At 56.1% G+C, this 14969-nt stretch overlaps 1 protein-coding gene across 1 annotated transcript; it reads left to right on the forward strand.

Annotated features, from left to right (window-relative positions):
* The first annotated feature begins 5729 nt into the window (after positions 1-5729).
* Positions 5730-14945, forward strand: LOC122677234. The gene is made up of 6 exons (XM_043877180.1): positions 5730-8216; positions 8403-9761; positions 10944-11027; positions 11133-11932; positions 14072-14732; positions 14938-14945. Exons 1-6 carry the CDS (start codon positions 5915-5917, stop codon positions 14943-14945), a joined length of 5214 nt encoding a protein of 1737 aa, XP_043733115.1. The 5' UTR covers positions 5730-5914.
* The last annotated feature ends 24 nt before the right edge of the window (positions 14946-14969 follow it).

Here is a 14969-nt window from a genome sequence, read left to right on the forward strand (position 1 = left end):
TGAAAGTGAAAATTTTTTTTGAAATTCTCTCAAGATGCTGTGTTCTCTTATTGGTAGTTCATCTCTGACGCCCTCAGAGGAGAGGCGGTGTTCTGTCAGCAGGACTAGACCTTGGCTGCTTGGATGGGAGATGGGAAGGCTGCCACGGCTGTGGGTGTATTTGCTAGGGGCCTGGGGGCCTGTGGCGGCTGAGTTCTGCATCTCCAAGTTAGACAGGCTTGTGTTCTCAGTTACTGTCAGGGAAAACTTGTCCTGCCTAGATTGAGTTCGGTTTCCTTCCCCAGCACTGTGTTGTTAAAGGGAGGCTGGTAAGGCCCTCCGACTGAGTCCTGGCGTGCCCAGGGTGAGGAGGGTCCCTGCTGGCCCTGGAGGGTGTCTTCCTGGCCTCACGCGTCTTTGAATTCATTTGAGTCATGGTCACCACAGCGGCCCAAGGCTGGGTCCCGGTTGTGATTGCAGGGTGTCGCATGGCCTCAAGAGAGGATTCTGGAAGGTGAGCTGTCTCTTCCCTGTGCAGTGGCCTTAACCTGTTGGGGTCACGACTGCAGGCTGAAGTGCCGTGGACCTTGGCCTGAGGATGGGAGGAGGGAGGCCTGCGTGTGACTGGGGAGTGGGCAGCTGGGTGGGGCTGCGGTGGCAACGGCCCCCACGCGTGTGGCTCTCAGCGCCGCACCCACATCCTGAGATGCTGAGGTGGGGCCTGTGTCACTCCCTGGTTTCCAGGGGAGACCAGGCCCTCGCTGCCCCGTGGGGGGTGCCACATGGGTCAGGGGAACATGGCGGCCCTCTGCCGGGTGTGGGTCCTTGGGGAGGCAACTTCTGGGAGTTGCCATGTGGGTGCTGGGGCCTCACCATAGCACCGATGCCCCACTCGAGGTTCCCACACCTGCCACCCTGCACAGTCCTGCACATGCAGTCACGGGCCTGAGGCTACACGAGAGGCAGCTGGTGGCACCCCTTGGCACTGCAGGTGGATGGTGTGGCTGTCCTGCTTTTTGCTCAAGCTCCAGTGTGTGGACTGCCCAGCTCTGGGCTGGTTTCCTGTTAGCTAATGCCCTCCCCCCACCCACCATTCTAGCTGAGTGTCCATCTACAAAGCAAAAGCAATACCGGGGTGGTGATGGGAACACGTGTGGTCTCTAGAGGGAAGGGTCCTTTGGGGCTGTAAGTGCCGATGACACGGGCTATCATCTGGCCCCGGTTCCCCAGGCACGGGGTAGAAGCCTCGGTGTATCCTGATGACGTGCCTTTTGCTCTGCACCTGGACTCAGGACGTGGGTTGAGCCTGCAGGACTCACCGTGCATGTTGGGGGCCCGCCTTCTGGAGGGCAGGGGTCTAGGGGACAAGTGGGCCCAGGAGCTCCTTCCTGGAGAGTAAGCCTACTGAGCTCAGGCAGGGTGACCCAGCCACAGGTGGGGTGCAGGGTCCCTCAAGACGGAGGGTGTCACGGGAGAGTACTCCTGATCTAGGAGGGGGACAAGGGCCTGCAGGGGAGGGCCTGGGGCCACAGCAGTGTCCCTTCTGGGCCCAGACTGATGTTGGGCTAGTCCCGTGGACCAGGAGTGGGTCTGGGGACTTAGGAACGCAAGGGCGTGGGAGCCACCAGGAATCTTTGGGAGCCTTTGTGCTTTGACCAGTGCCAGTTTATTTGTCATCTCTTCACCGGGGCTGCGGTGCACAGCGCCTGGGTGCCCCTCCTCAAGGTACGCTTTATCGGTGGGCAGGTGGGGTGCTCCTCCCCCTTTGCTTCCCTCTGCTCACTGTGACCTGTGTCTCTCCCCAAGCCTCTCTGCTCGGGGGCCCAGCCTCCCCAGGAGCCCCTTCTGGACGGCTTTCCTTGCTGCTCTCATCCCGGGTCCTGGCCGCAGCAAGACTGGAGGCTGTGTGCATGAGCAGTGGGCGTGGCAGGCAGTAACCCGTGTGGCCCCAGAGGCCAGCCAGTCCACTGCAGCCTGCTGGGTCCAGTCGGGACCTGCAGGGCAGCTGCCTGCACCCCCTTTCTTTTAAGGGGCCCAGGTGAGCCACCTCCAAGGGCTCTGGGAGGCCATGGCTGTGCCTCGGAAGGGGCTGCAGGGTCCAGCGTGTCGGGGTGGTTTTGTGGGTGCAGCTCTAGTCTCCGCAGCGCTGGCGGCGGCACGCACAGCTGCTGAACACTTGAACTGTGAGCACCAGCGGCTGCCCCCACACCACAGGGTCCGCACAGGGCAGCACGAGCTGCTTCTTGTAGGAGCTGACGGGGTGGCAGCAGCTGCAGGTGGTGGCCACTTGCATGGTGTTGGTGTTGAAGCTGCAGAGGAGTGGTGGTGGGAGCGTGTGTCAGGGCGGCCACCTCAGGGTGCCCCTCCCGGGCCCTCGGAGAGGTGGGTGCCAGGATTCCAGCCTGGGCCTTCAGGGAGGGGCTGGCTCCCGTTTCTGAGCTCCCCCGCTCCCAGCAGGTGTGGCGCAGACAGGTGTTTGTGTGTGGGTCAGGGTGACCTGACGAGGTGGCAGCACGCTGCCGGGCTGGGAGCTCTTCTGTGAGAAGTGCCTCTGTCGGGCCGGGTGCGCTCCCGGCCCAGCCCAGACCCGGACAGACACCGCCCAGGGCCGATGGCTCACCTGGCTGAGGAGGTGCACACACCCTTGCAGCGGGTCACCGTGATGTTGGCCGTGCACCCCTGGTAAGTGACTTCTTCATCAGACTCCTTCACGCTGCAGGCCCCTGGGCGCGGAGAGGCGGGCGTCAGACAGCGACCCCGGGGCGTGACTTCTGGGGCTCTGCACCTGGCCCCCTGAGAGCAGGAGCTGACATACCTGGCTCTAGGATGCGGGTTTTTAATCCCCTTTTTGTGTGGCACAGTGGGTGGTGCTGGCTCCACCGAGGGAAGGCTGCCAGCTGCCTGACTGCTTACATGATCTGAACGGGACCATGTGGGCACCTGCCAGCTCTCTCCTGCCCACAGTGGTGTCTTCCTTGGGCCCCCACCCTGGGCCCCGGGCCATCTCCCCTTGTCTGAGCCCCACTGAGGTCAGACCTCACAGCTTTGTGTGGAAACAAAGCCTGATATTAAGTCTCTCGTTGTGTTTTTTCTTACTGAAAATTGGCTACATTGGGAGTCCCTCAAGGTCAAGCGTTTCTGAGGATGAGGCAGATTTCCAGCCCCGGCCCTGGTGGAGCCATGCTCAGCTCCCAGCCGCCCTCGCCACCTTCCCTCCTGCCCCAGCACCCACCTGTGGGTGGAGGTGTCTCTGGTCTACTGGTCTCAGTACCTGTGAGAGGGACGGGGTAGGTGTCAGTGTACCCCATGGGAACAGATGGTATCACAAGAGCTCCCTGCAGCGGTCTGTGCTACTGGGGGTGGGGCGGGGTGTGGACCCAGCTGTGAGCTCTGCCCTGCATCCATCCCAGTGGACAGGCTATAATGATGAGTTGTCCTGGGTGCCTGTCAGAGAACTGCTACTGTGGGACTTGAGTGAAAAAGGGAAGGCTGGACAGTCTCTTGCCTTCTGACCTGCCCCCTTGCGGGGCCTCCCTGTGGCTTCAAGCCCTGCTTGCCTTGCTTTTCCACTGGAAAAGAGAGGTGAGAGGTGAGAGGTGAGAGACTTGGTGGGGACAGAGCTCTGGATGCTTCCCTGTGGTTCCCATTGCCCCCAGCTCTCCTCCCCTCGATCTCCTGCTCCTGCTCTTTCATCCCATGTTCTGGGTCTCCTCCTCCCAGGCAGCCTCTACCCAGTCCTTGTCCCACAAGAGAAAATGCTATTTTTCAGTGCCATTCTGGAGTGGTGGAAGTCCCACTAGGGGAAGCCTGGGGATGTGTGAGAGGAGTCTGGTCCAGGGGATGCATGCCATGCAAGGGAGAGGCATCCCTGGAGGACAGGGTTTCTTGAGCAGGAAGGCAGAGCAGAGCTGAAGGCACCTGCAGTGCTGAGACCTGGGCAGGCGCTGGGCCTGGAGCATGGGCACCCCAGCTGCTAGTTCCAGTTCAGCCCCGGCAGGAACCTGAAGTGAGGTGTGTGTGTACTTTCTGCACCCTGGGGGTGGCTGGCCAGGCTGGAGTTCACTGGGACCTGGCCAAGAAAGGCTGAGGAGAGGCCCAGAGGACATGAGAGCAGCATACAGCAGAGGACAAGATGGAGAGGCGGGGTGGGGGAGGTGTGACCCTGTCCTTCTAGACACCCTCAGGACGCAGCTGGAGCACCAGAGCTCAGAGACCTAGAGTGGCACGCCAGGGCTGGTCAGAGGCTGTGGCTGTGGCTCCACCTGGTTATGCGTGACCCCAAGTCTACTCATTGTCCTGTGCCACCTGACCATCCCTAGGCAGGGCAAGTGATAGCTTTAGGCAGAAGAAAGACACACTTGCTGTGAGAGCTGGACCAGCCACTGTGGGTGCGGGCAAGGTGTGATGGGGCGCAGCAGGGATCGGGAGAGAGCACCCATGGGGTCATCAGGAGGTGTGAGGGGGTAAGAAAAGGCGGAGATCCAGTGGGACTGACCCAGAGTGTTGTCTGGAGCGCAGAGACAAGGCTGAGAAGAAGTGTGCCCCGTGGGTCATGAGGGGGCTGCAGAGATGTCGCTCACCTGCAGGGCTGGGAAGAGATGTGGCAAGAGAGGAGATGGACTGGCTCTCAATGGACACAGACCCGGTGGTGGGAAAGGAGGAGCTTCCGTGTGCAGTGATGGAGCTGGTCAGGAACACGGTAGTCTGCAGCCTGGTGGTACTCGGCTGTCTGGTGGTGAGGTTGGTGGCTGGGGAACTTGGGATGGCTGTCACCCCCAGGGTAGAAGACAGGAGGCCGTTGGTGGGGGTTTGGGTGGTGAGAGAGGTGGACTGTGAGGTGGTGGACTGAGAAGATGGAACGGAGGAAGTGGGGCTGCTGGCTGTGGTCCGGGGTGTAGACAGGACTATGGTACTAAAACTGGGGACAGGGGACAGGGTGGGAGACGATGGAGGTGAGAGGGAGGACCTGATAGGTGTGGAGGTAGCTGGGGAAGGGGGGCTGGTCGACAGGGAGGCTGTTTGTGATACAGTCAGAGGTGCAGAGGGGGAGGGACTGTGTGGAGCTGAACTAACAGTTGGGATGCTGTGTGAAGTAGAAACTGCAGAAGGTGAAGGGGAAGATGATATAAAAGGAGAGGTGTTCGAGGACACATGAGAAGGAGAAGAGGAAATAGTGGGTAAGGAGGAGGGTTTCAAGATATTGGAAGAAGAGTGTTCATGTGGAAGAGTCGACACGGAAACAGAAGTGGTTAAAGGACTTTGGCTTGGGTTTAGAGAAGTTGGAGAAGATAATGGAGAGCTGAAGCTAGAACTTTTTGGTAGGGCTGTGATGACCAAGCTTTGGGTTTGTGTGCTCCCTGTTGTGGTCTTTGTGAGTGGCAAGGTTGTGGGTGTGGTGGTCCCTATTGTTGTTAATAGTGGGGATATGGATGTGGGTGCCATGGATGTGACCGGGATGTGTGTCAATGGCGTTGGGGTGCCAGTAGGCTTTGTGGTGGAGTAGGTAGCATGGGACTCAGTTGGGGTAATGACTTGGTGAGAGGTTGGAGTCACCGAGGTGGTGGCAGATGTTGACACATGGATGGGAAGGGTCTCTGGATGTGATGGGGTGGAGTGGGGGGTGGTGGTCCGGGAGGATGTTCCTGTTGGCAGAGCTCTTGTGTGAGAGGTGGTGTGGACAGAAAAGGTGGCACTGGACTGAGTGGTGAATGGAGTGTGTGGCCCAGTGGGGGTGGCTGTTGTAGTGTGTGTCACGGGTGTCCCAGTGCCTCTACTAGTAGATGTAAGGGAGATAGTAGTGAGTGGTGGAGAAGTGGTTACAGGGAGGATGGTTGAAGTAGAGTGTGATATTGGGGCTGTGGAGGTTGTTACTGTGCTGACTGAGTTTTGGGCTTGAGTGGTCCCTGTTGTCTTTGTCAATCGTGGGGCTGTGGGTATGGTGGTCCCTGTGGTGGTTTTGGTCAGTGGTGGGGTTTGGGATGTGGTGGTTCCTGTTGTGGTATTTGTCAATTGTGGGACTGTGGGTGTGGTGGTCCCTGTGGTGGTCATTGTCAGTGGTGTGGCTGTAGTGGTTTCTGTTGTGGTCTTTGTCAGTGGTGGGACTGTGGGTGTGGTGGTCTTTGTCAGTGGTGTGGCTGTGGTGGTTTCTGTCAGTGGTGTGGCTGTGATGATCCTTGTGGTGGTCTTTGTCATTAGTGTGGCTGTGGTAGTTTCTGTTGTGGTCTTTGTCAGTGTTGTGGCTGTGGGTGTGGTGGTCTTTGTCAGTGGTGTGGCTGTGGGTGTGGTGGTCTCTGTTGTGGTCTTTGTCAGTGGTATGACTGAGGTCACCCCTGTGGTGGTCTTTGTCAGTGGTGTGGCTGTAGTGGTTTCTGTTGTGGCCTTTGTCAGTGGTGTGACTGTGATGGTTTCCGTTGAGGTCTTTTTCAGTGGTGTGGCTGTGAGTGTGGTGGTCTCTGTTGTGGTCTTTGTCAGTGGTATGGCTGTGGCTGTGGTGGTCTCTGTAGTGATCTCTGTGGTGATCTTTGTCAGTGGAGAGGCTGTGGGTGTGGTGGTTTCTGTGGTGGTCTTTGTCAGTGGTGTGGCTTTGAGTGTAGTGGTTTCTGTTGTGGTCTTTGTCCGTGATGTGGCTGTGGGTGTGGTGGTCCCTGTGGTAGTCTTTGTCAGTGGTGTGACTGTGGTGGTTTCTGTGGTGGTCTTTGTCAGTGATGTGGCTGTGGTGGTTTCTGTGGTAGTCTTTGTCAGTGGTGTGGTGGTCTCTGTTGTGGTCTCTGTCAGTGGTGTGACAGTGGGTGTGGTAGTCTTTGTCAGTGGTATGGGTGTGGTGGTCTTTGTCAGTGTTGTGGGTGTGGTGGTCTTTGTCAGTGTTGTGGGTGTGGTGGTCTTTGTCAGTGTTGTGGGTGTGGTGGTTTCTGTGGTGGTTTTTGTCAGTGGTGTGGGTGTGGTGGTCTCTGTTGTGGTCTCTGTCAGTGGTGTGACAGTGGGTGTGGTAGTCTTTGTCAGTGGTGTGGGTGTGGTGGTCTCTGTTGTGGTCTTTGTCAGTGGTGTGACTGTGGTTGTGGTCTCTGTCAGTGGTGTGACTGTGGGTGTGGTAGTCTTTGTCAGTGTTGTGGGTGTGGTGGTTTCTGTGGTGGTCTTTGTCAGTGGTGTGGGTATGGTGGTCTCTGTTGTGGTCTTTGTCAGTGGTGTGACTGTGGGTGTGATAGTTTCTCTGGTTGTCTCTGTCAGTGGTGTGGCTGTGGATGTGGTGGTCTCTGTTGTGGTCTTTGTCAGTGGCGTGACTGTGGTGGTGGTGGTGTCTGTCAGTGGTGTGACTATGGGTGTGGTGGTCTCTGTCAGTGGTGTGACTGTGGGTGTGGTAGTCTTTGTCAGTGGTGTGGGTGTGGATGTGGTGGTCTCTGTCAGTGGTGTGGGTGTGGTTATCTCTGTTGTGGTCTCTGTCAGTGGTGTGGGTGTGGTGATCTCTGTTGTGGTCTCTGTCAGTGGCGTGGGTGTGGTGATCTCTGTTGTGGTCTTTGTCAGTGGCGTGACTGTGGTGGTGGTGTCTGTCAGTGGTGTGACTGTGGGTGTGGTGGTTTCTGTGGTGGTTTTTGTCAGTGGTGTGGGTGTGGTGGTCTCTATTGTGGTCTCTGTCAGTGGTGTGACAGTGGGTGTGGTAGTCTTTGTCAGTGGTGTGGGTGTGGTGGTCTCTGTTGTAGTCTTTGTCGGTGGTGTGACTGCGGTTGTGGTCTCTGTCAGTGGTGTGACTGTGGGTGTGGTAGTCTTTGTCAGTGTTGTGGGTGTGGTGGTTTCTGTGGTGGTCTTTGTCAGTGGTGTGGGTGTGGTGGTCTCTGTTGTGGTCTTTGTCAGTGGTGTGACTGTGGGTATGGTAGTTTCTCTGGTTGTCTCTGTCAGTGGTGTGGCACTGGTTGTGGTGGTATCTGTTGTGGTCTCTGTCAGTGGTGTGACTGTGGGTGTGGTGGTCTCTGTCAGTGGTGTGACTGTGGGTGTGGTGGTCTCTGTCAGTGGTGTGACTGTGGGTGTGGTAGTCTTTGTCAGTGGTGTGGCTGTGGATGTGGTGGCCTCTGTTCTGGTCTTTGTCAGTGGCGTGACTGTGGTGGTGGTGGTGTCTGTCAGTGGTGTGACTATGGGTGTGGTGGTCTCTGTCAGTGGTGTGGGTGTGGTTATCTCTGTTGTGGTCTCTGTCAGTGGTGTGGGTGTGGTGATCTCTGTTGTGGTCTTTGTCAGTGGTGTGACTGTGGGTATGGTAGTTTCTCTGGTTGTCTCTGTCAGTGGTGTGACTGTGGGTGTGGTGGTCTCTGTCAGTGGTGTGACTGTGGGTGTGGTGGTCTCTGTCAGTGGCGTGACTGTGGTGGTGGTGTCTGTCAGTGGTGTGACTGTGGGTGTGGTGGTCTCTGTTGTGGTCTTTGTCAGTGGTGTGACTATAGGTGTGGTGGTCTCTGTCAGTGGTGTGACTGTGGGTGTGGTAGTCTTTGTCAGTGGAGTGGGTGTGGTGGTCTTTGTCAGTGTTGTGGGTGTGGTGGTTTCTGTGGTGGTTTTTGTCAGTGGTGTGGGTGTGGTTGTAGTTGTCTCTGTCAATGGTGTGACTGTGGGTGTGGTGGTCTTTGTCAGTAGTGTAGGTGTGGTGGTCTCTGTTGTGGTCTCTATCAGTGATGTGGCTGTGGTTGTGGTGGTCTCTGTCAGTGGTGTGACTGTGGGTGTGGTGGTCTCTGTCAGTGGTGTGACTGTGGGTGTGGTGGTCTCTGTCAGTGGTGTGACTGTGGGTGTGGTAGTCTTTGTCAGTGGTGTGGCTGTGGATGTGGTGGCCTCTGTTGTGGTCTTTGTCAGTGGCGTGACTGTGGTGGTGGTGGTGTCTGTCAGTGGTGTGACTATGGGTGTGGTGGTCTCTGTCAGTGGTGTGGGTGTGGTTATCTCTGTTGTGGTCTCTGTCAGTGGTGTGGGTGTGGTGATCTCTGTTGTGGTCTTTGTCAGTGGCGTGACTGTGGTGGTGGTGTCTGTCAGTGGTGTGACTGTGGGTGTGGTGGTCTCTGTTGTGGTCTTTGTCAGTGGTGTGACTATAGGTGTGGTGGTCTCTGTCAGTGGTGTGACTGTGGGTGTGGTAGTCTTTGTCAGTGGTGTGGGTGTGGTGGTCTTTGTCAGTGTTGTGGGTGTGGTGGTTTCTGTGGTGGTTTTTGTCAGTGGTGTGGGTGTGGTGGTCTCTGTTGTGGTCTCTGTCAGTGGTGTGGCTGTGGTTGTAGTTGTCTCTGTCAATGGTGTGACTGTGGGTGTGGTGGTCTTTGTCAGTAGTGTAGGTGTGGTGGTCTCTGTTGTGGTCTCTGTCAGTGGTGTGGCTGTGGTTGTGGTGGTCTCTGTCAGTGGTGTGACTGTGGGTGTGGTGGTCTCTGTCAGTGGTGTGACTATGGGTGTGGTAGTCTTTGTCAGTGGTGTGGCTGTGGATGTGGTGGTCTCTGTTGTGGTCTTTGTCAGTGGCGTGACTGTGGTGGTGGTGGTGTCTGTCAATGGTGTGACTATGGGTGTGGTGGTCTCTGTCAGTGGTGTGGGTGTGGTTATCTCTGTTGTGGTCTCTGTCAGTGGTGTGGGTGTGGTGATCTCTGTTGTGGTCTTTGTCAGTGGCGTGACTGTGGTGGTGGTGTCTGTCAGTGGTGTGACTGTGGGTGTGGTGGTCTCTGTTGTGGTCTTTGTCAGTGGTGTGACTATAGGTGTGGTGGTCTCTGTCAGTGGTGTGGGTGTGGTGGTCTTTGTCAGTGTTGTGGGTGTGGTGGTTTCTGTGGTGGTTTTTGTCAGTGGTGTGGGTGTGGTGGTCTCTGTTGTGGTCTCTGTCAGTGGTGTGGCTGTGGTTGTAGTTGTCTCTGTCAATGGTGTGACTGTGGGTGTGGTGGTCTTTGTCAGTAGTGTAGGTGTGGTGGTCTCTGTTGTGGTCTCTGTCAGTGGTGTGGCTGTGGTTGTGGTGGTCTCTGTCAGTGGTGTGACTGTGGGTGTGGTGGTCTCTGTCAGTGGTGTGACTATGGGTGTGGTAGTCTTTGTCAGTGGTGTGGCTGTGGATGTGGTGGTCTCTGTTGTGGTCTTTGTCAGTGGCGTGACTGTGGTGGTGGTGGTGTCTGTCAGTGGTGTGACTATGGGTGTGGTGGTCTCTGTCAGTGGTGTGACTGTGGGTGTGGTAGTCTTTGTCAGTGGTATGGTTGTGGATGTGGTAGTCTCTGTCAGTGGTGTGGGTGTGGTTATCTCTGTTGTGGTCTCGGTCAGTGGTGTGGGTGTGGTGGTCTCTGTTGTGGTCTTTGTCAGTGGTGTGACTATAGGTGTGGTGGTCTCTGTCAGTGGTGTGACAGTGGGTGTGGTAGTCTTTGTCAGTGGTGTGGGTGTGGTGGTCTTTGTCAGTGTTGTGGGTGTGGTGGTTTCTGTGGTGGTTTTTGTCAGTGGTGTGGGTGTGGTGGTCTCTGTTGTGGTCTCTGTCAGTGGTGTGGCTGTGGTTGTAGTTGTCTCTGTCAATGGTGTGACTGTGGGTGTGGTGGTCTTTGTCAGTAGTGTAGGTGTGGTGGTCTCTGTTGTGGTCTCTGTCAGTGGTGTGGCTGTGGTTGTGGTGGTCTCTGTCAGTGGTGTGACTGTGGGTGTGGTGGTCTCTGTCAGTGGTGTGACTATGGGTGTGGTAGTCTTTGTCAGTGGTGTGGCTGTGGATGTGGTGGTCTCTGTTGTGGTCTTTGTCAGTGGCGTGACTGTGGTGGTGGTGGTGTCTGTCAGTGGTGTGACTATGGGTGTGGTGGTCTCTGTCAGTGGTGTGACTGTGGGTGTGGTAGTCTTTGTCAGTGGTATGGTTGTGGATGTGGTAGTCTCTGTCAGTGGTGTGGGTGTGGTTATCTCTGTTGTGGTCTCGGTCAGTGGTGTGGGTGTGGTGGTCTCTGTTGTGGTCTTTGTCAGTGGTGTGACTATAGGTGTGGTGGTCTCTGTCAGTGGTGTGACAGTGGGTGTGGTAGTCTTTGTCAGTGGTGTGGGTGTGGTGGTCTTTGTCAGTGTTGTGGGTGTGGTGGTTTCTGTGGTGGTTTTTGTCAGTGGTGTGGGTGTGGTGGTCTCTGTTGTGGTCTCTGTCAGTGGTGTGGCTGTGGTTGTAGTTGTCTCTGTCAATGGTGTGACTGTGGGTGTGGTGGTCTTTGTCAGTAGTGTAGGTGTGGTGGTCTCTGTTGTGGTCTCTGTCAGTGGTGTGGCTGTGGTTGTGGTGGTCTCTGTCAGTGGTGTGACAGTGGGTGTGGTAGTCTTTGTCAGTGGTGTGGGTGTGGTGGTCTCTGTTGTGGTCTTTGTCAGTGGTGTGACTGTGGTTGTGGTCTCTGTCAGTGGTGTGACTGTGGGTGTGGTAGTCTTTGTCAGTGGTATGGTTGTGGATGTGGTAGTCTCTGTCAGTGGTGTGGGTGTGGTTATCTCTGTTGTGGTCTCGGTCAGTGGTGTGGGTGTGGTGGTCTCTGTTGTGGTCTTTGTCAGTGGTGTGGCTGTGGATGTGGTGGTGTCTGTCAGTGGTGTGACTGTGGGTGTGGTAGTCTTTGTCAGTGGTGTGGGTGTGGTGGTCTTTGTCAGTGTTGTGGGTGTGGTGGTTTCTGTGGTGGTTTTTGTCAGTGGTGTGGGTGTGGTGGTCTCTGTTGTGGTCTCTGTCAGTGGTGTGGCTGTGGTTGTGGTAGTCTTTGTCAGTGGTGTGGGTGTGGTGGTTTCTATGGTGGTCTTTGTCAGCGGTGTGGGTGTGGTAGTCTCTGTTGTGGTCTTCGTCAGTGGTGTGACTGTGGTTGTGGTCTCTGTCAGTGGTGTGACAGTGGGTGTGGTAGTCTTTGTCAGTGGTGTGGGTGTGGTGGTCTCTGTTGTGGTCTTTGTCAGTGGTGTGACTGTGGTTGTGGTCTCTGTCAGTGGTGTGACTGTGGGTGTGATAGTTTCTCTGGTTGTCTCTGTCAGTGGTGTGACTGTGGGTGTGGTGGTATCTGTTGTGGTGTCTGTCAGTGGTGTGACTGTGGGTGTGGTGGTCTCTGTCAGTGGTGTGACTGTGGGTGTGGTGGTCTCTGTCAGTGGTGTGACTATGGGTGTGGTAGTCTTTGTCAGTGGTGTGGATGTGGTGGTCTCTGTCAGTGGTGTGGGTGTGGTGATCTCTGTTGTGGTCTTTGTCAGTGGTGTGACTATGGGTGTGGTGGTGTCTGTCAGTGGTGTGACTGTGGATGTGGTAGTCTTTGTCAGTGTTGTGGGTGTGGTGGTCTTTGTCAGTGTTGTGGTTGTGGTGGTCTTTGTCAGTGTTGTGGGTGTGGTGGTCTTTGTCAGTGTTGTGGGTGTGGTGGTTTCTGTGGTGATTTTTGTCAGTGGTGTGGGTGTGGTGGTCTCTGTTGTGGTCTCTGTCAGTGGTGTGGCTGTGGTTGTAGTTGCCTCTGTCAATGGTGTGACTGTGGGTGTGGTGGTCTTTGTCAGTAGTGTAGGTGTGGTGGTCTCTGTTGTAGTCTCTGTCAGTGGTGTGGCTGTGGTTGTGGTGGTCTCTGTCAGTGGTGTGACTGTGGGTGTGGTGGTCTCTGTCAGTGGTGTGACTGTGGGTGTGGTGGTCTCTGTCAGTGGTGTGACTATGGGTGTGGTAGTCTTTGTCAGTGGTGTGGCTGTGGATGTGGTGGTCTCTGTTGTGGTCTTTGTCAGTGGCGTGACTGTGGTGGTGGTGGTGTCTGTCAGTGGTGTGACTATGGGTGTGGTGGTCTCTGTCAGTGGTGTGACTATGGGTGTGGTGGTCTCTGTCAGTGGTGTGACTGTGGTTGTGGTGGTCTTTGTCAGTGTTGTGGGTCTGGTGGTTTCTGTGGTGGTTTTTGTCAGTGGTGTGGGTGTGGTGGTCTCTGTTGTGGTCTCTGTCAGTGGTGTGGCTGTGGTTGTGATGGTCTCTGTCAGTGGTGTGACTGTGGGTGCGGTGGTCTCTGTCTGTGGTGTGGCTCTGGGTGTAGTGGTCCCTGTGGTGGTCTCTTTCAGTGGTGTAGCTGTGGGTGTAGTGGTCTTTGTCAGTGGTGTGACTGTGGGTGTCTTGGTCCCTGTGGTGGTCTCTGTCAGTGGTGTGGCTGTGGGTGTGGTGGTTTCTGTCTGTGGTGTGACTGTGGGTGTGGTGGTCTTTGTCAGTGGTGTGACTGTGGGTGTAGTGGTCCCTGTGGTGGTCTCTGTCAGTGGTGTAGCTGTGGGTGTGGTGGTCTTTGTCAGTGGTGTGACTGTGGGTGTAGTGGTCCCTGTGGTGGTCTCTGTCAGTGGTGTGGCTGTGGGTGTGGTGGTTTCTGTCTGTGGTGTGACTGTGGGTGTGGTGGTCTTTGTCAGTGGTGTGACTGTGGGTGTAGTGATCCCTGTGGTGGTCTCTGTCAGTGGTGTGACTGTGGGTGTAGTGGTCCCTGTGGTGGTCTCTGTCAGTGGTGTAGCTGTGGGTGTAGTGGTCTTTGTCAGTGGTGTGACTGTGGGTGTAGTGGTCCCTGTGGTGGTCTCTGTCAGTGGTGTAGTTGTGGGTGTGGTGGTTTCTGTCTGTGGTGTGACTGTGGGTGTGGTGGTCTCTGTCAGTGGTGTAGCTGTGGCTGTAGTGGTCTTTGTCAGTGGTGTGACTGTGGTTGTAGTGGTCCCTGTGGTGGTCTTTGTCAGTGGTGTGGCTGTGGGTGTGGTGGTCTTTGTCAGTGGTGTGACTGTGGGTGTGGTGGTCCTTGTCTGTGGTATGACTGTAGGTGTGGTGGTCTCTGTCAATGGTGTAGCTGTGGGTGTAGTGGTCTTTGTCAGTGGTGTGACTGTGGATGTAGTGCTCCCCGTGGTGGTCTTTGTCAGTGGTGTGACTATGGCGGTGGTGGTCCCTGTGGTGGTCTTTGTCAGTGGTGTGACTGTGGGTGTGGTGGTCTCTGTCACTGGTGTGACTGTGGGTGTAGTGGTCCTTGTGGTGGTCTCTGTCAGTGGTGTGACTGTGGGTGTGGTGGTCTTTGTCAGTGGTGTGACTGTGGGTGTAGTGGTCCCTGTGGTCGTCTCTGTCAGTGGTGTGACTGTGGGTGTAGTGGTCCCTGTGGTGGTCTTTGTCAGTGGTGTGGCTGTGGGTGTGGTGGTCTCTGTCACTGGTGTGACTGTGGGTGTAGTGGTCCTTGTGGTGGTCTCTGTCAGTGGTGTGACTGTGGGTGTGGTGGTCTTTGTCAGTGGTGTGACTGTGGGTGTAGTGGTCCCTGTGGTCGTCTCTGTCAGTGGTGTGACTGTGGGTGTAGTGGTCCCTGTGGTGGTCTTTGTCAGTGGTGTGGCTGTGGGTGTGGTGGTCTTTGTCAGTGGTGTGACTGTGGGTGTGGTGGTCCTTGTCTGTGGTATGACTGTAGGTGTGGTGGTCTCTGTCAATGGTGTAGCTGTGGGTGTAGTGGTCTTTGTCAGTGGTGTGACTGTGGATGTAGTGCTCCCCGTGGTGGTCTTTGTCAGTGGTGTGACTATGGCGGTGGTGGTCCCTGTGGTGGTCTTTGTCAGTGGTGTGACTGTGGGTGTGGTGGTCTTTGTCAGTGGTGTGACTGTGGGTGTAGTGGTCCCTGTGGTCGTCTCTGTCAGTGGTGTGGCTGTGAGTGTGGTGGTCTTTGTCAGTGGTGTGGGTGTGGTGGTCTCTGTTGTGGTCTTTGTCAGTGGTGTGGGCATGGTGGTCTCTGTTGTGGTCTCTGTCAGTGGTGTGACTGTGGGTGTGGTGGTCTCTGTCTGTGGTATGACTGTGGGTGTGGTGGTCTCTGTCTGTGGTGTGGCTGTGGGTGTGGTGTTCTCTGTCAGTGGTGTGACTGTGGGTGTGGTGGTCTTTGTCAGTGGTGTGGCTGTGGGTGTGGTGGTCCCTGTGGTCTCTGTCAGTGGTGTGACTGTGGGTGTGGTGGTCTCTGTCTGTGGTGTGACTGTGGGTGTCGTGGTCTCTGTCAGTGTTGTGAATGTGGGTGTAGTGGTCCCTGTGGTGGTGGTTGTCAGTGGTGTGACTGTGGGTGTGGTGGTCTCTGTCAGTGGTGTGACTGTGGGTGTGATAGTTTCTCTGA

The sequence above is a fragment of the Cervus elaphus genome, chromosome 2, assembly GCF_910594005.1.
Source record: "Cervus elaphus chromosome 2, mCerEla1.1, whole genome shotgun sequence".
Taxonomy (NCBI): domain Eukaryota; kingdom Metazoa; phylum Chordata; class Mammalia; order Artiodactyla; family Cervidae; genus Cervus; species Cervus elaphus.

Coding starts and splice junctions, on each gene's coding strand:
- LOC122677234 (XM_043877180.1), top strand. CDS start 5,915: ATGGTGGTCCCTGTGGTGGTTTTGGTCAGTGGTGGGGTTTGGGATGTG. Junction 9,762..10,943: donor TGTGGTGGTTTTTGTCAGTG/GTGTGGGTGTGG, acceptor TGGGTGTGGTAG/TCTTTGTCAGTGGTGTGGGT. Junction 11,933..14,071: donor TGGGTGTGGTGGTATCTGTT/GTGGTGTCTGTC, acceptor GTGGTCCTTGTG/GTGGTCTCTGTCAGTGGTGT.